We start from the raw sequence: 17,433 nt of genomic DNA on the forward strand, positions 1-17,433 counted from the left end.
GCTCAGCCACCTTGTGAACAGAGTTAAGAAAAATAAGTTTGTTTACAGACGAAAGTTCCTCCTTGCCTTTGTGAACTTTAGATTCTCTCCCTAGACGGGAGGGTGCTCTGCACACTTTTTAGGTATGCATGATTTCCTGGCTAACATAAGCAGAAAATCCTGACACTCTGCGTTGCCCCCCTCCCCTGTTTTCCTCATCCACGGCCGAGGCTCACTGTTGATTTTTCTGCTTTTCAGCTCTTCCCTGTTTTTCTGATTCACTTCCTGATACCCTGGTGAAGAGCCGTGGGTCTGGCTGCAGATGGCGGAGGCATGCTGTGCCATGTGCTCTTCGTTGCTTTCTTCGTGGACTCTTTTGTGGACCTGCAGTTCTCCAGCAGCACGACCAGGGCTCCAGAGCAACGCGTGCCTATCTGATCCCCCTTCCTGGCCAGCCTGCGTGCAATGCTGTCTTTCCAAAAGGCACAAGGCACTGAAAGCTGTGGTATTTGAAGCCTGATCGAAGGTTCTTCCATCCATCTCAAGGAGACTTCATTTGGATTTTCTGGAGAAGAGTCTTCTTGCTTTGAACTGGGAATCCACAAAGCTGACTATTTATAAAATTACGTGTTTCGAGTTTACGTAGATAGAGGTAGCTTAGATGGGTGCTGAAGAGAGTTGCTTTCATGTTTGGCATCCTTTGGACTTCTGAGTCAGACAAACCACATGTATGAATCAGTATTCTTGTACTAGTTTCAAAATAGCTGATAAACATGTTAAGTGTGCTAAGAAAGCTGGGAGTGGGGAGGGAGCAGGGGTTTGGGTACGTGCCGTGAGTCAACACCAGCTTTTCTCCGTGTTGCCACAAACACCTGAGTTGTAGGTGGGCATGATGGGACAAGCCGGAGTTTGGGACACAACTGGCTTTCCAAACTTCTCTTGAAAAGCATCAATAAAGTGACCAAACAAAGATTTTTTCAAATCTGAGTACACAGAATTACTCACTTCCATCCAGAGAAATCAAGAGTTGCTGTGGGCAATTTCTTAGTGGCTTGAGGATTCGGTTCTAAGGGTCAGAGAAATGAAGTCTGAACTAGATGAAAAATAAGTTAATGTCCATTCCTTGTTGGAATTTGCAGCAGGTCTCATTTTTATTGCAGATTTTGCTTGCCACATTTTCCTTGATGAAGTCCTTACAACTGACCTTTAGCTGAGAGAGAACACAAGTTCAATCGAGGAGATCCCCCTGGCTGCTGATGTGCCATTCTGGGGAGGTCATGGGGAACCCCATGTGTTGTTCAGCCAAGGGAGCAGGGCAAACCCATCATGGCATTCCTCTGCATGCAGTTACTGCACACAGATCCCTTATAACCAAATGCAAGCTCTTTAAAAAGAACGTTGTTTGCTTTTTGGAGTAGAGCAGCCTGCAGGACTGGAAAGCCCATAACGTTATGGTCTAGTAAATTTACATGTTTGTTGAGGGAAAGGCCATTTCTGGTGATAGGGAGACAGGGATCTCAGGGAGTACAATTCTGGAGCTGTAATTCACATTGTTGGGAATGGCAAATGGGTCCTGTGCAGGGCAAGGAAGGAATGCATCTATTCACTGCCCTTGTCCCTCTACGCAGCCTCGCTGTGGGCTCCGCGTTCCCTGTGGTGTCCTAGGGAATGGCAAGCATTAGCAAATAACACACATTTATTTGTACTGTTGAACATTTGCATCTTCAAGGACTTACAGGTGTGTCCAGCGCTCCAAATCCATCCTGTAATTTCAGATGTAGTTTTGAGAAGCCGGAGACACACCCTGGTTTGCTCAGTCAAAAGCAGCCCTCTACAACTGGAGACCTGCACATGAAGGACGCAGCAACCAGCAGCTGGAAGGTGAGTGCCACCGGTAATCAGGGCTCTGCAAACTGATACTGTCTTCTCCCAGAGAGGAATCTAGCTTAACTAACTGAATTATCTCATGTAATGAAGTGTTTTGCCAGACTTAGCAGACCCTCAATAGTTTTGTGTGCTTTGGATCCAGTTTCAGATAGGTTTTGTGAAGTGTGTTGATATGTGTAAGTTTGCTTGCAAGATAGTTATTTGAACGAGCACTTTTCAACTCTCCTATTTTTATTTTTATAATTAAGTATTGTTCGTATTTGATCTTTCTTGGCTGAAATAAGGTGATTCCTTGTGTGCATGGGCACTCTAAAGACCTCTGCAGAAATGCTGCCCTTGCTCCCGCGGCTTGGCTTCCTCCTTTTGGTTGGTGAGTATTACTGTGAAGGTGACGGGTGTCCTGGGAGGATTTTCCTTACAAACAGCTGAAGCTGAGATAGCCCTCGAAAGGGAAGATTGTGCTGAAATACCGTTGAACATTACTTTGGTGGTTGCTTGAAATCCCCAGCCTTTAGTCCTGCTTATTATTGTGTCTGTGAACCAAAATATATTAGTTTCTGTAGCAAACAGAATGGAAGTACAAAACTGGAATTCATTTTCCTGCCGTCATTGCAGAGCTGTCTGCTCACTGCTCCCTCTCTTGGAATATGTAGGTGTCTCTGGGAAACCCTGATGAAAATCTGATTTTCCAATTTTATATTGACATCTTATACAGGGAAAGAAGTCTGTCCGGTAGAAGTACACAGGTTGCTTGTAAAAGTTAATGGCTCTTAATGCAATTGTTTTTAAGACTGGCAGGTCAGTAATGCCTGTGGGTGACGGAGCTGGTCCCGTCCCTTACGGCTGCCGTGCCTCGGCACTAACAAGGCACGGGAGTGACAACAGTGTTCTGGAAAAGCTTTGTTTCCAGAGCTGTGAACACATATCTTTGATGATTCATGACACAAGAGGAGTCTGTAGCCCTTACATAGAATTAGGATTGTTGTGGTAGTGAGCTGGGGGCCTCCCTGATCTTGCAGAACGAGAAGCCAATCTTCCTCTTCCTCCTTTCCCACACGGATCTCTGAGCACTGCTCTTTCAGGTCAATGGGATGATTTCTGTGCTTAAAGATAAACATATGTGTAAGACCTTTCCAAGGCTGGGGCCAGAGGGCTTGGCTATATTTTTCCAAGGTCCAATCCTGAGGTGAGGAGGAAATAATTATTATGGGTGGAAACAGTCCCAGCTCTGTCTGCAAGCAGGGAAGCATGGCCTCTGGCACTGAGCTCTTGGTTACTTTGGTAACTCCTCTGGGTCTTTATCTAGGAGTAAATCTAATGTATGTTAGGGTTGGAGGAACGCACCTGGCCACCTATGGGTATGGTTCCTTTGCCTGTTACTTAGTGGCAGTTCTCTATTAATTAAACAATTAAGAAGGTGAAGCAAGTAGTAATCAAAAAAGCTGTTACACTAATTAGGGACTCCTTTAATCCATCCCTACAAGCTGTTTTACAATCCCTTTCTTAATGTGGGTCATTGCCTGGAGAACACATTCACACCCAGTAAGCCACTGCCTTCCATCTCCTCCCCCTTCCCCATCGCAGGTCAGTGATAAGGGTCTCCCATCCCATTGATTTGTGCCCACATATTGCCATGGGTTTGACTGGGACTGTCCTGGTCTTGCACAGCCTAGGCTTTTAGCCAGAGGGTGTGGAGGAACCACAGGTCACAACACCACGCAGTACATCAGCATTTGGGGATCTTCTCCCTCTTCCCCAGAAGGGAGAACACTCCTGTGTGAGAAGTACATGGACAAAAACAACTCGGCAGTGACTCGGCACCACCCAAATCGTGCCTGTCAGCCCTCCGGTGCTTAAAGCTCCTCAGGAGCTTAAATCATTGTCTTTTCCCTCTCCCTGCCTCTGGTTTCATGTAGCATTTGTTGCAGTCATTTGTTCTGTCCTGTCACAAACCAATGGAAGTCCCTGTCTTAACCTTTTTTTTTTCTTTTTTTTTCTGTACACAAGAGATGCTGAGCTTGGCAGGCTTCTAATCTGAAGTAAATAATAGTAATGCCAAGGAGAATTGAGTTTGTGCATGCTGTTTTGATTCCTAAGCTCACATTTCACCATATTTTGAATTTCACGGTATTGGGAGGGGAGATGTCAGTTTACTTTGGGAACAATGTGTAGAGTAGGGAAGTTGTTGGGAAACAAAGAGTAGTGTAGTGGAGCGCTTGCACAGACCTGCCGAGAGCCAGCAGTGACAGGTTGGTTTCTTTTAGTAAATCCCTGCCGAGCTCTTAGGCAGGGCTGGAGCGAGGGCTGGCACACACGGGCACTGCCTGCGCCCTGTGCAATCCTGCAGCGCTGGAGGGTTTTAATCCAGTGAAGGACTTTGCAGGAGAGGTGTGAAAAACAACAAAGGCTTGGCCACAGCTGACAGAAATGATTCTGTGAAATGCTGTGCCCAGAACGAAGAACAGAATAATGCAGTGAGATGAGGGAGGTTCAGGACCTATTAAGCCAGCTGGGGGTTGGACTGAGAATGAACCTCTGTCCTGCATTTGCTGCTAAATCACATCACATTGTCTTCCAGGTTGGCTGGCAGCTGACACAGCTTCTGCTGAGACATCCCTGGTAAGGCAAACTCTGTGTTTGAAGTGTCACCCATGTCTTTACTTGCAAAGCACGTGTGGGTTGGTGGTCCGCGTGGTTTCTCCTGACAGCAGGGCATTGATGGGCACCAGCTGCTACAAACCAAATCCGGAGTGTTGTGAGGGAGGTGGGTGCTAACTGCCCTTCCCCTGGGTGGTGTCTCCCAAGTGCTGAGCACAGTGGGGATGGCTTCTCCAGGCCTCTGCAGGGCTGCGGCGCACGCACATCACCAGACGCTGCAGGGAAGGTGGCGCCCGCTGACCGCACTCAGATCTTGGGAGCAGTCCATCCCGTGGGCCTGATGCCCGAGTGACGGGAGGACTTGCATAACCCTGAACGTTCTGGCTGTTTAAGGTACAAAACCAGCAGTGATATCAACTTTGCAGATGGCACCTACCTAACATGTCAGGATAGGAGCTTTGGATGTAGGTATTTGTGTGTTTTCAAGCCAGATCCAAGTACAAATGGTTGTAGCGTCCGTGCTTCTCTGTATGAAATGATCACAGATAACACTGCATTAACGTCACTCTGCAGTTACACCGGTATCTCTTTTCTCTCTTTCTCCCTGCTCAGTGCTCCAGCTTCCCTGTCAATGGTGAGTCTCTTACCAAGTAATTTCCCTACGGAAGATTCAAACATGGCTCTGTATAGGTTTTCCTATCACAGTGCCTTTATCTTTGTCTCTCTCTCTCTCTTTTTGGGAAATCAGAAACTGCCATGTGTGCTTCAGTGAAAAGGTATGTGAACCGTCAGCAAATTACCTTGGCACCATTTCCCTGGGGAGTGTTACTGGTTTGTTGGGGATGTCACTTTGGGTGGCAGGTAGCCTCTGAAACCTGGTGTAGCACCTTCCTCCCTGCAAAGTCCCAGAGATGCCTTTGGGCAGGGAGAGCCCTTGTTTTGCTGGATTGAACTGCACAGGGAAAATGGTTTCCTGGGGCTCAGTGTCTGTGCAGGGCAAAGAAAGGCAGGGCAAGTCCCTGATGTGCCAGACAGCCTGTCACAGGTGGGATTTACTGCTCCAAGAACCTTGGCAGCAGTGCTGAGCTTGGCTTAGCTGGTGATGGGGGCCTAGGACTCAGACAGGTCAGTTTCAAACCTTCATTTGATTTGATTTCTACCTAAGGGTAAACAGTTTACAAGTACCTTCTCCCTGATCCCAAATGGTGCCAGCAAATAATTATCATCGGGGTTGTTCGTTTGCTCTTCTGCATTAATTTTTTGGGCTATGCGTCATTAAGGCTGCCTGGCATTAACGGGTGGGCCGGACCCTTTCCTGGAGGGTAGCAAATAGCTGTCCTGCTGCAGGTATTTGAATGAACAAATATTCAGTGAGAAATGACAATCATTGAGAAAGGATTGTCACGCAGTGCCGTTCAGCAGCGAATGACCAACTGCGCATCCTGCAGCTGGGCAGTTCTGCATGACACAGCTGTGCTCGCTGTAAACAGGAGCATCATCGGAGCTAAAATGAATCAGGGGAAATATGCACTGGAAAAGATCAAAAAGAGGAAAAATCAGAGTCACTGCCTATCAGACCGGTAACCTCTCCTCCTTGTCTCACACCTGCAGTCTCCCAGACAGATTTGTTTGCTACCTGAGCCCCTCCGCAGTGAACAACCTGAGCAGAGACGATGCTTTAAGCTTGGCCCACAGGATCTCTAAGAACTGCCCGTTGGACGTGACACACAGAGGAATAAATAGAGAGAGAGCTCCCTCCTTCCTGACAACAGAGGAACTGCAGGTAACCTGCTGTCCAGCCTCAACTCAGTTCTTCATTCACCTAGACAGTATTTTTGAGAATTGAGGATTCAGCTCTTGTGCCTCCTCCCATATACACTCCTAGAGCTCACCTTGGGATTTTGCTTATTTATTTATTCATTTTCTTATTTATTTATTTTTTATTGTGGTGTCTGGCTGGTGTTTTACGATCTGAAAATCTCAGTGGTAGAGGCAGTCCATCAACAGGCATCATCACAAAAATTTGAGGCAGAAAATCCGGTGATTTAAGACATGCAAAGGCTGCAGGATCCAATAAGCTTATCTCATGATTCTTCTGACTTTCTTTTCTGTATGTGTGGGACCTCTGCAGGTTGCATCTTCCTTGGTGAGCAAGTTTGAGCATTTCACTCCTGCAATCCTGCGTGAATTGGGCCAGGTTGCTGTTGGGCTGTCAGTATCTGACATTGAAAATAAAATAAGTGATGAAGACCTTGAGGAATCTCTTCCTGCCCTGGGTGAAGTTCGTGGCTGGAATGCTGACCAGTCCAGTGCTATTATCAATAAACTGCTCCGCTCCGGCTATCAGGTACAAAGGTTGAGGTCCAGAAATGCACCTGACACCCGGTATAGCTAGTTGCACAAATGATGTTTGGCCCTTTGTGTACTCATGCCTGCATGTATTACCTTTCAGATTTCAGATGGACAGAGCCTGGCAAAGCTAGGGAGCTTGGTGGCTGGCCTCAGCAGCAGCACGCTTCAAAGTCTCCCTCCAGAAGTGATCTTGGAAGCCATTAAGTTGCCTGAGTTTGTCCAGCAGTTGGTGACCCTGCCCCCTGCTCTGAAAAGGACATTTGTGGAAATGGTGAAATTGTTTTTCTCTGTGGACGTCACAAATTAGCAAAGCTCCCATGGCTCACAGCCAAGGACACTGGTTACCCGGGGCCAGGCATTGGCACATACCTGCACACACACAGCATTCCCTCGGGGGTGTTTGTCATTGCTAACCGGAGTGTGCAGCAGGACAGGCATCCCACGTCCCTATCCCTGGACCTGTGTAGCTGTCCTTGGCTGCCAGCCAGCGTGACCTGCCAAGCCTCTTAGGGCCTGGGTCAGAAGAGACAGCTTTTCTACAGGGTACACCTAGAAACTACTCCCCACTGACTTCATAAGATGCTGTCAGGGAAAGGTTATTGCCATGGCTTGGGGTGAGACCGTGTGAGAAGTGAAGGCTGCTCTCAGGAAGCCCCGTTTAGGACAGACTCTAGCAATGCGCTATGCCATTTCCCTGTGTGACTGTACAGGTCTTGGACTTCTTTTCCCACTTTTCTCAGCCATGACTTTAACCTTCAAGTTGCATGTGCAGCATTTGAGTTTGTTGTTATTCGTCCTCCCTCCTGTAGGAAAGCCACTGACCTGTGTTTGGTATAGCCTGTAGCATGTGCTGGGGCAACGGGGCTGTCAGGGTTGTGTGGGATGCCTTAGGGAAGTAACATCTCCTTCACCACAGAAGGCTCTGCAACGTGCCTTCAAGAGCTGAGTTATTGTTTGGGTTGTCAGAGAGGGAAGAAGTGTCCCTCCTTTCTGACCTACTAAAGGTTTTTAGGGCATAAAGGCAGGAGCCAGGGAAGTGATAGAGACAGAATCATTCCCTTTCATCAGGGCCTCAACTGTTAGCTCCGTGCAGCTCTCCTAGTCTGATGCATGTGGCAAACAGGAAATATTTCGTATTAGGTCTTTGACAAATGCCCAGGTGATCAACAGAGGAATTTCCATGGCCTCTTTCTGAATTTTCATTTCTTCTACAGACATTGTTTATCTTAGCCACAGTGTTGGAATGATTTTATGTATATATATGAATATATGTATGTATTTTGTTTGTTTTAAGGTTTCTTCCAGTGTAAGCCACCCTGCTGAGTTGGTTAAACGTATCCCTGATGCTCTGGCTAGTTACATCCCAAAATCATTGCTTGTGTTTGAGGATGAGAAGCCCAGTATTGAAGATCTCAACAGAAAAATGTGGACCCGAGAACAGGTAACATGCTAGAAGCTGGTGTCCTTCTCACCCCTCAGTGTCAGCCTTGGACATTGCAGAGCTATGAGACCACTCTGCAAATCTGTTTGAAAATACAGGTGAATGTTGCAGAAGAGCATGGTAAACCACTATCAATCTGGCTTTGCTCCACAGGCTGCCATGTTTTTCAGTGATGTGATAAAGAGAGAGCCTGACTTCAACAGGTAGTGTTTTCTTACTCTCCTTCTGTTCTCCTTGTTTGCTTTGCTTGTGTTATCCATATTTCCTTTGTCACAAATGGCTGTCCCATCATTTTCAATCTATAGAAAGTGATGGGAAAATACCATGCAAACACAAACACAGGCATGTAGCACCAAGGCCTACCAGGGTTTTAGCTGCAAAATGTGCCTGTAAGCCGGACTTGCTTTCTAAAACTATGCTGCTGGCTCAGACTGCACTTGGGAACCTTGCTTCTTGACTGCCTGTGTGAAAGGCATTTCTAGTCAGATAGTGTGTCAGTCATATGCTCTTCCAGGGATTAAAGAGTGTCTGTTGTCAGCTCTTGTATCTGAGAAGAAAAACGATGAAAACCTTGACACACATCTGGAAAAGCAGTTGAACTGACACCCATGTCATGCTGATTTCACAAGAGCAGTTTTTTCCATATAGGACTTCTCCCTGAGCTCTCCCAGGTCATGCAGACTGTATTCTGTGATGAGAATCTGCGCAGCTCCATTTCTGTTCTGATGTGAGGCACGTACTGAAAGCACATAGAGGAGACTGATCTTGTACATCAGGGTACAGCAGTACTGCTTGCTGCAGAGAGTCTCCAGACTATGTTTGTTCAAGCACTGATGGCTTTTTGATCTCCTGCAAAATTCAAGGCTAGCAATTTTGAGTGGATGGAATTTGGAGAGCGTTAAGATTTAAGGATGGGAGAGATTTATGCTTGTCATATTTGTCATGGTATATATAGGAGCTCATCATTGACTTTTCTCCTGAAGTTCTCGCACCTCTGATTTGCTTTCTGTAAATGTTCAGGCTTTCTCAGTCAGTTCTCCAAGGCTACACATGCGCAGTTGCCAATGAGATAGGAACAGAAAGAGTTCAGCAGCTGGCCAAAGCCATGAAGAAGAAGAATGTCCAGCTAGGAGAAGACCAGGTCAGTTCCTGTGTTCTGAAATGCTGTATTTGATATTGCAATGGAGATATAAATCAGGATTGTTCAGCAAGATTTTTCAGCAAGAACAAGAATATTTTCAGCTTAAGGGACTAGAACAGATGTAACTAGTCTTGGGTCTCGATCACACTGTTTTGAATTTGTTCAGGGGGAGGCGAAGTCAAAACCCAGTTGGCTAGGTGTCTCAGGAACCAAAATCTCCAATTTCTTTTTCTTTCTTTCGGTAGAGTGGGGTAAAGTCTTAATGTTTATTTTTTTTCCTGTGTTTTCATGCTGTTTTCTTTCTCTGATATAAACTCGGGTATCCTTTCAGCTGAGTTGCTTAGTGAAGATGGTGACGCTGCATGGGATTCCCAAGGATTTAGATAGCTATCCTAAGGACCTGTTGCTATTTTTAAGGTAAATGTGCTATGGTTTTCATGTTGTTGTATTAGGCATTGGTGGGAAAAAAAAGGCATGACTTTATAAGCTAGCTGGTAGTGACCAATTCATGTTTGACATAAATTTCCAATTTGTTCAGGCATCCTTACAGGAAAAAAATAAATAAATCATATTGTGGAAAGCTTTCAAAACAGTTTTAAGGTCCTTTCAGATTTAATCATCCTTTGTACTGGTAAAACAGAATGAAGGTCTTTTTAGATATTTGTCTTAATGTGAAACCACCATGGCTTTTTAGTACTTTTTAGCCTCTCTGAGGGGGCTTTTCCCTTACAGCATCAGATGAAATAGACAAGAGTGGATTTCTTTGTTCCAGTAGCTGTCCTGTGTGGTTCTGTATCCAAATCTTGCACAATTTTAGCTGAGTCTCACAACAGAGTCCTTAAGGTGAAAAAGAGTTTTTGAAAAATGTGGACTTCAATCTTTGAGAAGAAAACTACATGGAGTTTAGACTGTGGGTGTGGAAGACATTGTATTGAACAGAGCTGTCCAACTGTTTGATCTCACCCAGCAAAATTCACAGAGTGTTTGTCTTTCTAGTCCTTCAGACTACGCAGGAACAGGAAGCTGTAAGCAGTACTTTGCTAGCGTTGGGAAAGCCAATCTTGATCTTCTGCAAAGAGAGTCGTCTGAGCGAAAACAGCTGCTGTTGGAAGCTCTAGCATGTCTGGTATGTGGTCAGGGGACAACTCTGCTCAAAGCTGTGGAGAGTTTGGGGTTGTCAGCAGTCAACAAGACCAAGAATGCTCTTCTACAGTGGTATCCAGTTCTATTTAATGCCTCTGTCTTGTATTACTTTAGAAAATTTCTGGAACACAAGTGAACGAGGAAAATGCAGAGATTCTGGGTCATCTGGTCTGTGACCTGGGTGAAGAATACATTAGAGGTTCTGGTGGGAGTTTGCTGGAGCAGTTAAGCCAGTGTGAATCTTTCCTGCCTGATCAAGAAGAGGCTATTAAGAGTGTGATCAGCAGTGGTAACACTACATTTGGGTATGCATTTGTCTTCTTGGCATCAGCAAAACACTTCCCTAAAACACCTTTGTCCTATTGATACTTAAGTGAACTCCAGCTGACCAGCTTGATCGTAAACGTGAATAATTTGTTTTAAATTTCACATTGGGCCTTTTACTTTGTTTTATTTGAACTTCTTTCAGTTGAGAATTTAGCCTGGAATTCAACTGAAAAATATATAGTCATTTCTGTGTCTCACCTGCTGTAGTTATAAAACCATTTTTTTGTGGTCTCTTTTTCACTAACCAAACTTCTCTGAGATGGTCCTGATGAACACAGGTGGGCTCTAGCTGCTTGTCAGCTGACGGTTTTCAGAAAACATTCTGTTTCCACCTCCTAAACTGCCAGATGCTTAATAAGTCCCTTGCTGTCTCTAAGAGACATCATCCAAAGAGGCAAAATATTTTCCTTCTTGTGTCAAATGATCTAAGATCTTGGCACTGAATGGGCAGTAATGAGCAGTAGATATTCTTTGGTTTTCATGCTTAAGAAAATAATGTGTTTGTTAAATGCCATTTTCTTATACAACTGCGCCTATTCATGTTACTAACAGTTGCTCCTGCTCCACTGGAATTAAGGTTGGTGTAACAGGAAGTGACTGAGAAGTTTCAAGATATAAATCTTCTACTTTCTTAACTTAAAATGTTATAAAGGCGTAATGCTGGCAGCTTTTAAGATCCTTTTTTTTTTTTAATCCTTGAAAGCTAATCCATGCTAATTTTTGTATGCAGGCCTCCTTCAGTGTGGTCAGCTTCTACCTTGAATGAGCTCGGTGGGTTGATTCCTGTATTTGATCACAGCATCTTGCAGAAGATCCCCAAGGTGGGTTACTCACAGGGGTGTGAGAAGTTTGGAAAACACTCCTAGGTTCTGCAGTATAGTAGAAGTATGACAGGGGTTGTTGACAGCAGTTGTTCATGCTTTCACTAGTATGTCTTCATCTAAAAACATGGTGACAAAGGGGCCAGGTGATCTATGAAAAGTGAGGATTAATCAAGTCAGATGGCCTGCAACTGCCAACCTAGATCACTGTAATCTTCTTCCTATAACTGTCAGAAAAGGACCAGAGGTAGAAAGCAGTATTAACTATATACAGAGCTTTGTGAGGAGTTAAAATCATTTACAGGGCATGGAATACGGCAGAGTTTAAGCATTTAGAAATTAGACTTTGGCAAACCAAGGAAACGTCTCTAAACTGCTAGCAGAAGTCTAGCTGCCCATAGTATTTCAACAATAAGGCTTCTCACCTGTGTGAATAATCACTTATTATGCTGATGATATACCCAAAATTGGAAAAATCTTCCTGATTAAACTTTTTCTTTGCAGAATGCTTTAACTCTTTGGCTGAAAAACTTTGCACACGATTCGCCTTTGTCAAGGGAACAGCTGGCCACTATTGTTGAAGAAATCCTGCCTTCTAGGCACAAGCGTGCTAGTGGTATGGGAGCCTTCTCTGATCCATAACAGCAGTGTTCCCCCTGGTATCGGGGTTGACCCCAGTGCCTGTGGGACTCCCTGAATTTGTCTGAGTTGAGCTATGAAGCACTTGGTGGTAGGTTGCCCAGGGGGAGGGTGGAACAACGTATACCCGTCTATCTCCATAAAGGGAGCACTCAAAGCTTGAAGCAAAAGGATTTAACAAGGGGCAGTGGCGTTAGTATATTTAATACTTTCTTCAACAGGTTGCCCAGATGACAAGAAGATAACAGAGGCGGTTCTTAACGATGACCTGATGCCTATTATGTATACACCTGAAGAGTTACGTGCTTGCCTGAAGAATGTCTCTCTGGAGAATCACCTCTCTCAGATCCTGACCTATGCCTTCAGTAAAGAGCAATTGGCTGTGCTGAAGGAGTATCTGGATCAGGTAATGCCAGGCTGAAGAATGCCAAATTATCCACTGATGAGATTGCTTAGGAACTTGTTCAGTTGAGTTTCAGTGTCTCCAAGGACTGAGACTCCACCATCTCTCTGCACTCCTCTTCCAATGTTTGACCACCTTTACTGTGAAAATAGATTTTTCTTAATACCTGTTCAGAATTCTCATTGCTTGTTGACCCTTATCATTTCACCATGCACCTCTGAGAGGACTGTGGTACCATTCACCCTATAATCTCCCAGTAAGTAGTTTAAGATGGTAATTAAATCCTCTCCTAGCTTCCTCTTGTTCAGATTGAAATAACCAGCTTCCTCAGCCCCACCACTCCACATCCTATGTTGTGCCTCCAGTCCCTCAGCCAGCATGGACCTCTGCTAGACTTCCTAGTGTTTGCTAGACTTCGTCAAAGTCTTTATTATATCAAGGAGTCCAAAACTGGATGTAGTATCTAGATGGGGTCTCACAAGAGCCAAATGGAGGGGAATAATCACTTCTGATCTGCTGACTGTGCTGCTTGTCCAGTGTTTGGTTAGCCTTCACCGCTTCAAGGTACACCTCCACTCAGGTCTCTGTTGAGTCAGTTTGCATTGCTGCAGGTTTTGTTCCCTCCCTGGGGCCTGCTTGCCTGAGCTATCATACAGAAAAATGCATGACAGATGTGCTCAAGTAATCTCACTGGCTTTGGTTCTTCTTCCTTGCAGGTCTTCTAGGCTTTTCCACAGTAATCTTGCAAAGAGCATAGACATGATAAAGAGCATTCGTAGCAATAACAACAGTCTTTCCACAGACATACCCTGATGGGTATCCTGACAGTCTACTCTCCAAACTGGGCCTCTTCATTAATTCTGCCACCGTGGAGGAAATTAAAAGATGGAGGATAACTTCACCTAACACTCTGGCTTTCTTGCTAGAACGTCTGTCCAAAGAAAAACAGGTGGGGATTTGGATTTGCTTTTCTGCCTAGGTTTGCTTCCTTGTTTGGGAACTGCTGGTTTAGAACCAGCTTAGTGGTTTCAAAGATCGTTGGTCCATCTTTGAAGTCCAAACAAGTAGATTTAAAATGTTTTGGTTTTATTTTTGTAATTATTGCATTTGTTTTTCTTTTGAAGATGAAACCATAGATTCTGGCTAAAGTTAACTTCTGAAAAAAAATAATTGTGTTTCTAGGCTACTGCACTGATTGAACGTTATGTTGCCTTGGGAAATCCCTTGGACGCCACTGCACTGAAAGCAATTGATAGAAAACACTTGTGCCTTCTAAATGCAACCTTGCTGAATATGATAGACTCCAACAGCTTGAAGTGAGTCAAATATTGTGATGCTCTTGGCTGCTTGCAAAAACGCTTTTGCATCAGCAAGTTCAGTTTAGTTTCTCTGCACTCAGTGAAAGGAAATCTAGGAAGCAACTCAGTACGTGCTTTGTGTCCTGGTTTAAAAGCCTGCTGTTCTCCATTCTGCCAGGAAGGGCTCCAATTTGCAATCAAATTTTTTTTTATTGTACATCAGGTGACAACAAAAAACATGGTTTGCATGCATGCTTTTATTTAAAGGCAAAACAGAGTTGATGACACTTACTTTCCTTTGAAAGACTGCTAAATGAAATTAATTAAATAACTACATCTTTTCAAACACACAAACTTATCAGTACACCATCAGAGCCATCATTACTTAGAAAACATATCATATTGAGCAGTAGCCCGACTCATTATTTTTTTTTAATTTAGCTTCTCTCCATACCTCTTCTATCTACTGGGAAATACCCAGGGTTATATGGAAGAGGAGGTAATCTGTCCTGTGTAGAGAAGCCCAGAGAGATACTCAGAATAGTTCAAAATTTATTCACATTGAAAATAATAAAAACTCTTCCTAAATATTCATTTTTCTACAGACTGGTTTCTCTGAATCTTTCATCCTGTTCACAGCTTACGAAAGACATCTTATATGCTAAAGCAAAACGTGCTTTCTCAGACCAGCACAATTTACCGTCTTACTATACGCACATTGAACCATATCTAGGTATGTAAAAGAACAATCTTTTACAGGGAAAGAGGGAGGTCATAGCCAGAAGCTGAGTGGGGATCAAATACCATCTTAAGATTTGGGAATTTTCAAAGCCAAACTGTTAAAAGTTCTGGAGGGTCCACATCCTTTTCCAACTTGTAGGTGGCATTAAATATTCTTGAAGGAATCTGTACCTGATTTAAAATTCCCCAAATCAATTGCCCAACTGCCACAGGGAAAATCAGACTCGGGGCTTCTGGGATGGGTAAGGTCTGGTAGGTCCCCTGGAAATCCAGCTGCTCATGCTTAATGCTTATCTCACAGCCATTCCCCATGTCACAAAACTTAGATTTTTCCTGTTAACCCAATAATTTATTCACAGTCTGAGTGAACTCTTCTTCCCCCTTCCATCTAGCATCTGGCTTTGATGCAGATTGATTTAATGGCCAACATCATAAAACCCTGCAACAAAATGAACTAGCATCCATATTTTTTTTGCAGTTGGAATTTACTCTTTTAGCAGCCCCAGCCTAATAAATTTAGAAGACGTCACTGTAGCTCCAGTCTACACAGATACACATCACCGCTAATTTGAGGGCTGATCTCCATGCTGGGAATAAAACATTCTCTTTTTGGTCACAGGTGGTGCTCCTGGTGTGGATCTCAGAGCCCTAAGCAAGGACAACGTGAACATGACAGTTGATACTCTGGCAAAGTTAAGAAGAGATTCTTTGATGGTGAGCCGAATGTTGACATTGTTTGACTCCTTGCATATATGTCATGCTAAGGGGTTGTTTCTGGTTGCATTGTCCATTGGTGTAAATCTGGAGTCATTCCATCACATTCAGAGCGATAGTTGACTAGTGGAAAGTGGAGAACCAACCTGGAACTTCTGAAGAAGTTTAATTTGGAGTCATACATGGATGCTTACCCGATTTCACTGGGGAATTTCTTTAGTCCAAGCTCTCAGAGCAGTAGTAGGAGCCTTCCACTAGGCTACAGTACACAGCTATGTGACAAATCTTCTAACAAGAGTGCTAGCAGTACTATCAGCAATTTTGGAAGAAAGGCTACTGACCTGGGCAAGGACTGGGCCCTCACTTGGGTCAAGGAGATGTGTCATGAGAGGACAACAGAAAGAGGCATTGAAGAATCACTGTGTTTATTCCCCTAACCTAAGGCAAGATTATTTCAACTGAAACTACTCACTAGAAGTTTGTCTTTCTTGTTCTTAACACTTGGGCTAACATAAACTTCACCAGTTCCTTGATCAGAGGTATTGTTGCCATTCCTGCCTTTACAGCTGTAAGTCTTGCTGTTTGATTTCTCCTAGAGCCTGACGCCTGCTGAAGTTAAGGGCTTGCTGGGGGTAAATCTTCGTGATCTGGTGAAATGGCAGAACAAGGCTCCCATCCAGGAGTGGGTCCGAACACGGAAACAAGCAGAACTGGATAAACTGGGCATTGGGCTCACTGGGGGAACACAAGAAGGCTACATGATCGTCGTCACACCTCAATTTCAGCGTACGTAGTATGTTAGGGCCTCTGATCATTGTGCTTTAAATATTTATTTTGGGGCCACAGTAAGGATAAACATCGCCTTGTGGAAATGAGGTGCCTTTGATCGTCTGTAAGAGAAGTGAGTGCACCAGGCTGATGTGGGCCCTGAATCAGGACCTTGCTTGAGGTGGTTGCCTTGGGCAGCACTGCCAAGCAGTTCTAGTCCTGCTCTCAGCTGTGCTTGTGCCAAGGCCTTGGAAAGTCCTGCTAGCTACTCGTGTGTCCAGGAGAGCAGAGACTGTTGGTCTGGGCTACTGCAGACCCCTTCCAGTGGCATGTGTCACTGCCCGGCCACCCAGCCCCTCTAAAACATTGGGTAGTGCTCACCTGCTCCCTTCGCCTCCCAGCATGGGGGGGAAGCAAATTCAGTTCTGCCAAGGATGATGGCTGCTTACCAGTTAGAAAGCCCTAGTCAGAAAGCCAAAGATCTTCCCCAGATGTGGCACAAAGGGATCTTCTCCCCATGGGGAATGATTCAATTGTTGGTTTCTTTGCACTGATGCCTCTCTCTTTTTCCTCTAGCACCATCCTCATCCGCTCTGGGCACTGTGGCTATGGCAGCCCACCTCTTGCCTGCTCTGTTTCTCAGTTTCCTGATGACGATGGCCTTGTCTTGAAAATCTTCCCTCAGCAGGCAGCAAGATGAGGGGGACCAGCCTGTGACCTGCTCTGAGGCAGGCGGGGGGGGATAAAGGGGGACTCAGTGCTAGCAGGCAACTGCTACGTAGCCCGGTGCTCATTGCTAGGTGCTTTTCTCTTTCAAATCAATAATAATAATAATAAAAAAAGTGTTCTGTCTGAAGGGAAGATTTCAGACTCTTCAGAGCAGGATCTTGTTTTCCCTTTGTACAGACCAAGCCCAAGTAATACCCAGCCATACTGCTGCAACAAAACCAATATCAATATTTTACTGTGTAACCCTGGTGGGTGTAAGGGTGAGCGAATCAGCTGTTCTGCATGTTAACAATTACATTTCTCAAAGAGCTTGATCTCTCGACACTGCCAGGACCTCTGAGTGGGAGTAAAGTTTCCCGGCTGGTTGTAAAGAAATGGTGGAACTAAGTAAAAAATGCCAGAAGCAAAATATGAGTTGCTGTTGTCTTCTCTTCGTTCGCACTGCCTGCACC

The 17,433-nt window shown here is 44.7% G+C and overlaps 1 protein-coding gene across 1 annotated transcript; it reads left to right on the forward strand.

Moving 5' to 3' along the window:
- Positions 1–1,501: 1,501 nt before the first annotated feature.
- MSLN (mesothelin) lies at positions 1,502–17,390 on the forward strand. The gene is made up of 23 exons (XM_083800212.1): positions 1,502–1,860; positions 2,151–2,236; positions 4,445–4,485; positions 5,077–5,098; positions 5,213–5,240; positions 6,076–6,247; positions 6,596–6,811; positions 6,917–7,087; positions 8,111–8,257; positions 8,411–8,460; positions 9,278–9,398; positions 9,730–9,815; positions 10,395–10,524; positions 10,656–10,846; positions 11,599–11,689; positions 12,194–12,305; positions 12,550–12,734; positions 13,534–13,680; positions 13,914–14,047; positions 14,635–14,762; positions 15,390–15,484; positions 16,081–16,270; positions 16,829–17,390. Exons 2-23 carry the CDS (start codon positions 2,167–2,169, stop codon positions 16,921–16,923), a joined length of 2,622 nt encoding a protein of 873 aa, XP_083656338.1. The 5' UTR covers positions 1,502–1,860; positions 2,151–2,166; the 3' UTR covers positions 16,924–17,390.
- Positions 17,391–17,433: the final 43 nt, after the last annotated feature.

This window comes from Anser anser, assembly GCF_964211835.1.
Source record: "Anser anser genome assembly, chromosome: 15".
NCBI classification, from domain to species: Eukaryota; Metazoa; Chordata; class Aves; order Anseriformes; family Anatidae; genus Anser; species Anser anser.

Excerpts from the sequence above, each read along its gene's own strand:
- MSLN (XM_083800212.1), top strand. The coding sequence starts at position 2,167 with ATGGGCACTCTAAAGACCTCTGCAGAAATGCTGCCCTTGCTCCCGCGG. Across the intron at positions 11,690-12,193 it reads TCTTGCAGAAGATCCCCAAG|AATGCTTTAACTCTTTGGCT; the intron begins GTGGGTTACTCA and ends TTTTCTTTGCAG. Across the intron at positions 12,306-12,549 it reads TAGGCACAAGCGTGCTAGTG|GTTGCCCAGATGACAAGAAG; the intron begins GTATGGGAGCCT and ends TTTCTTCAACAG.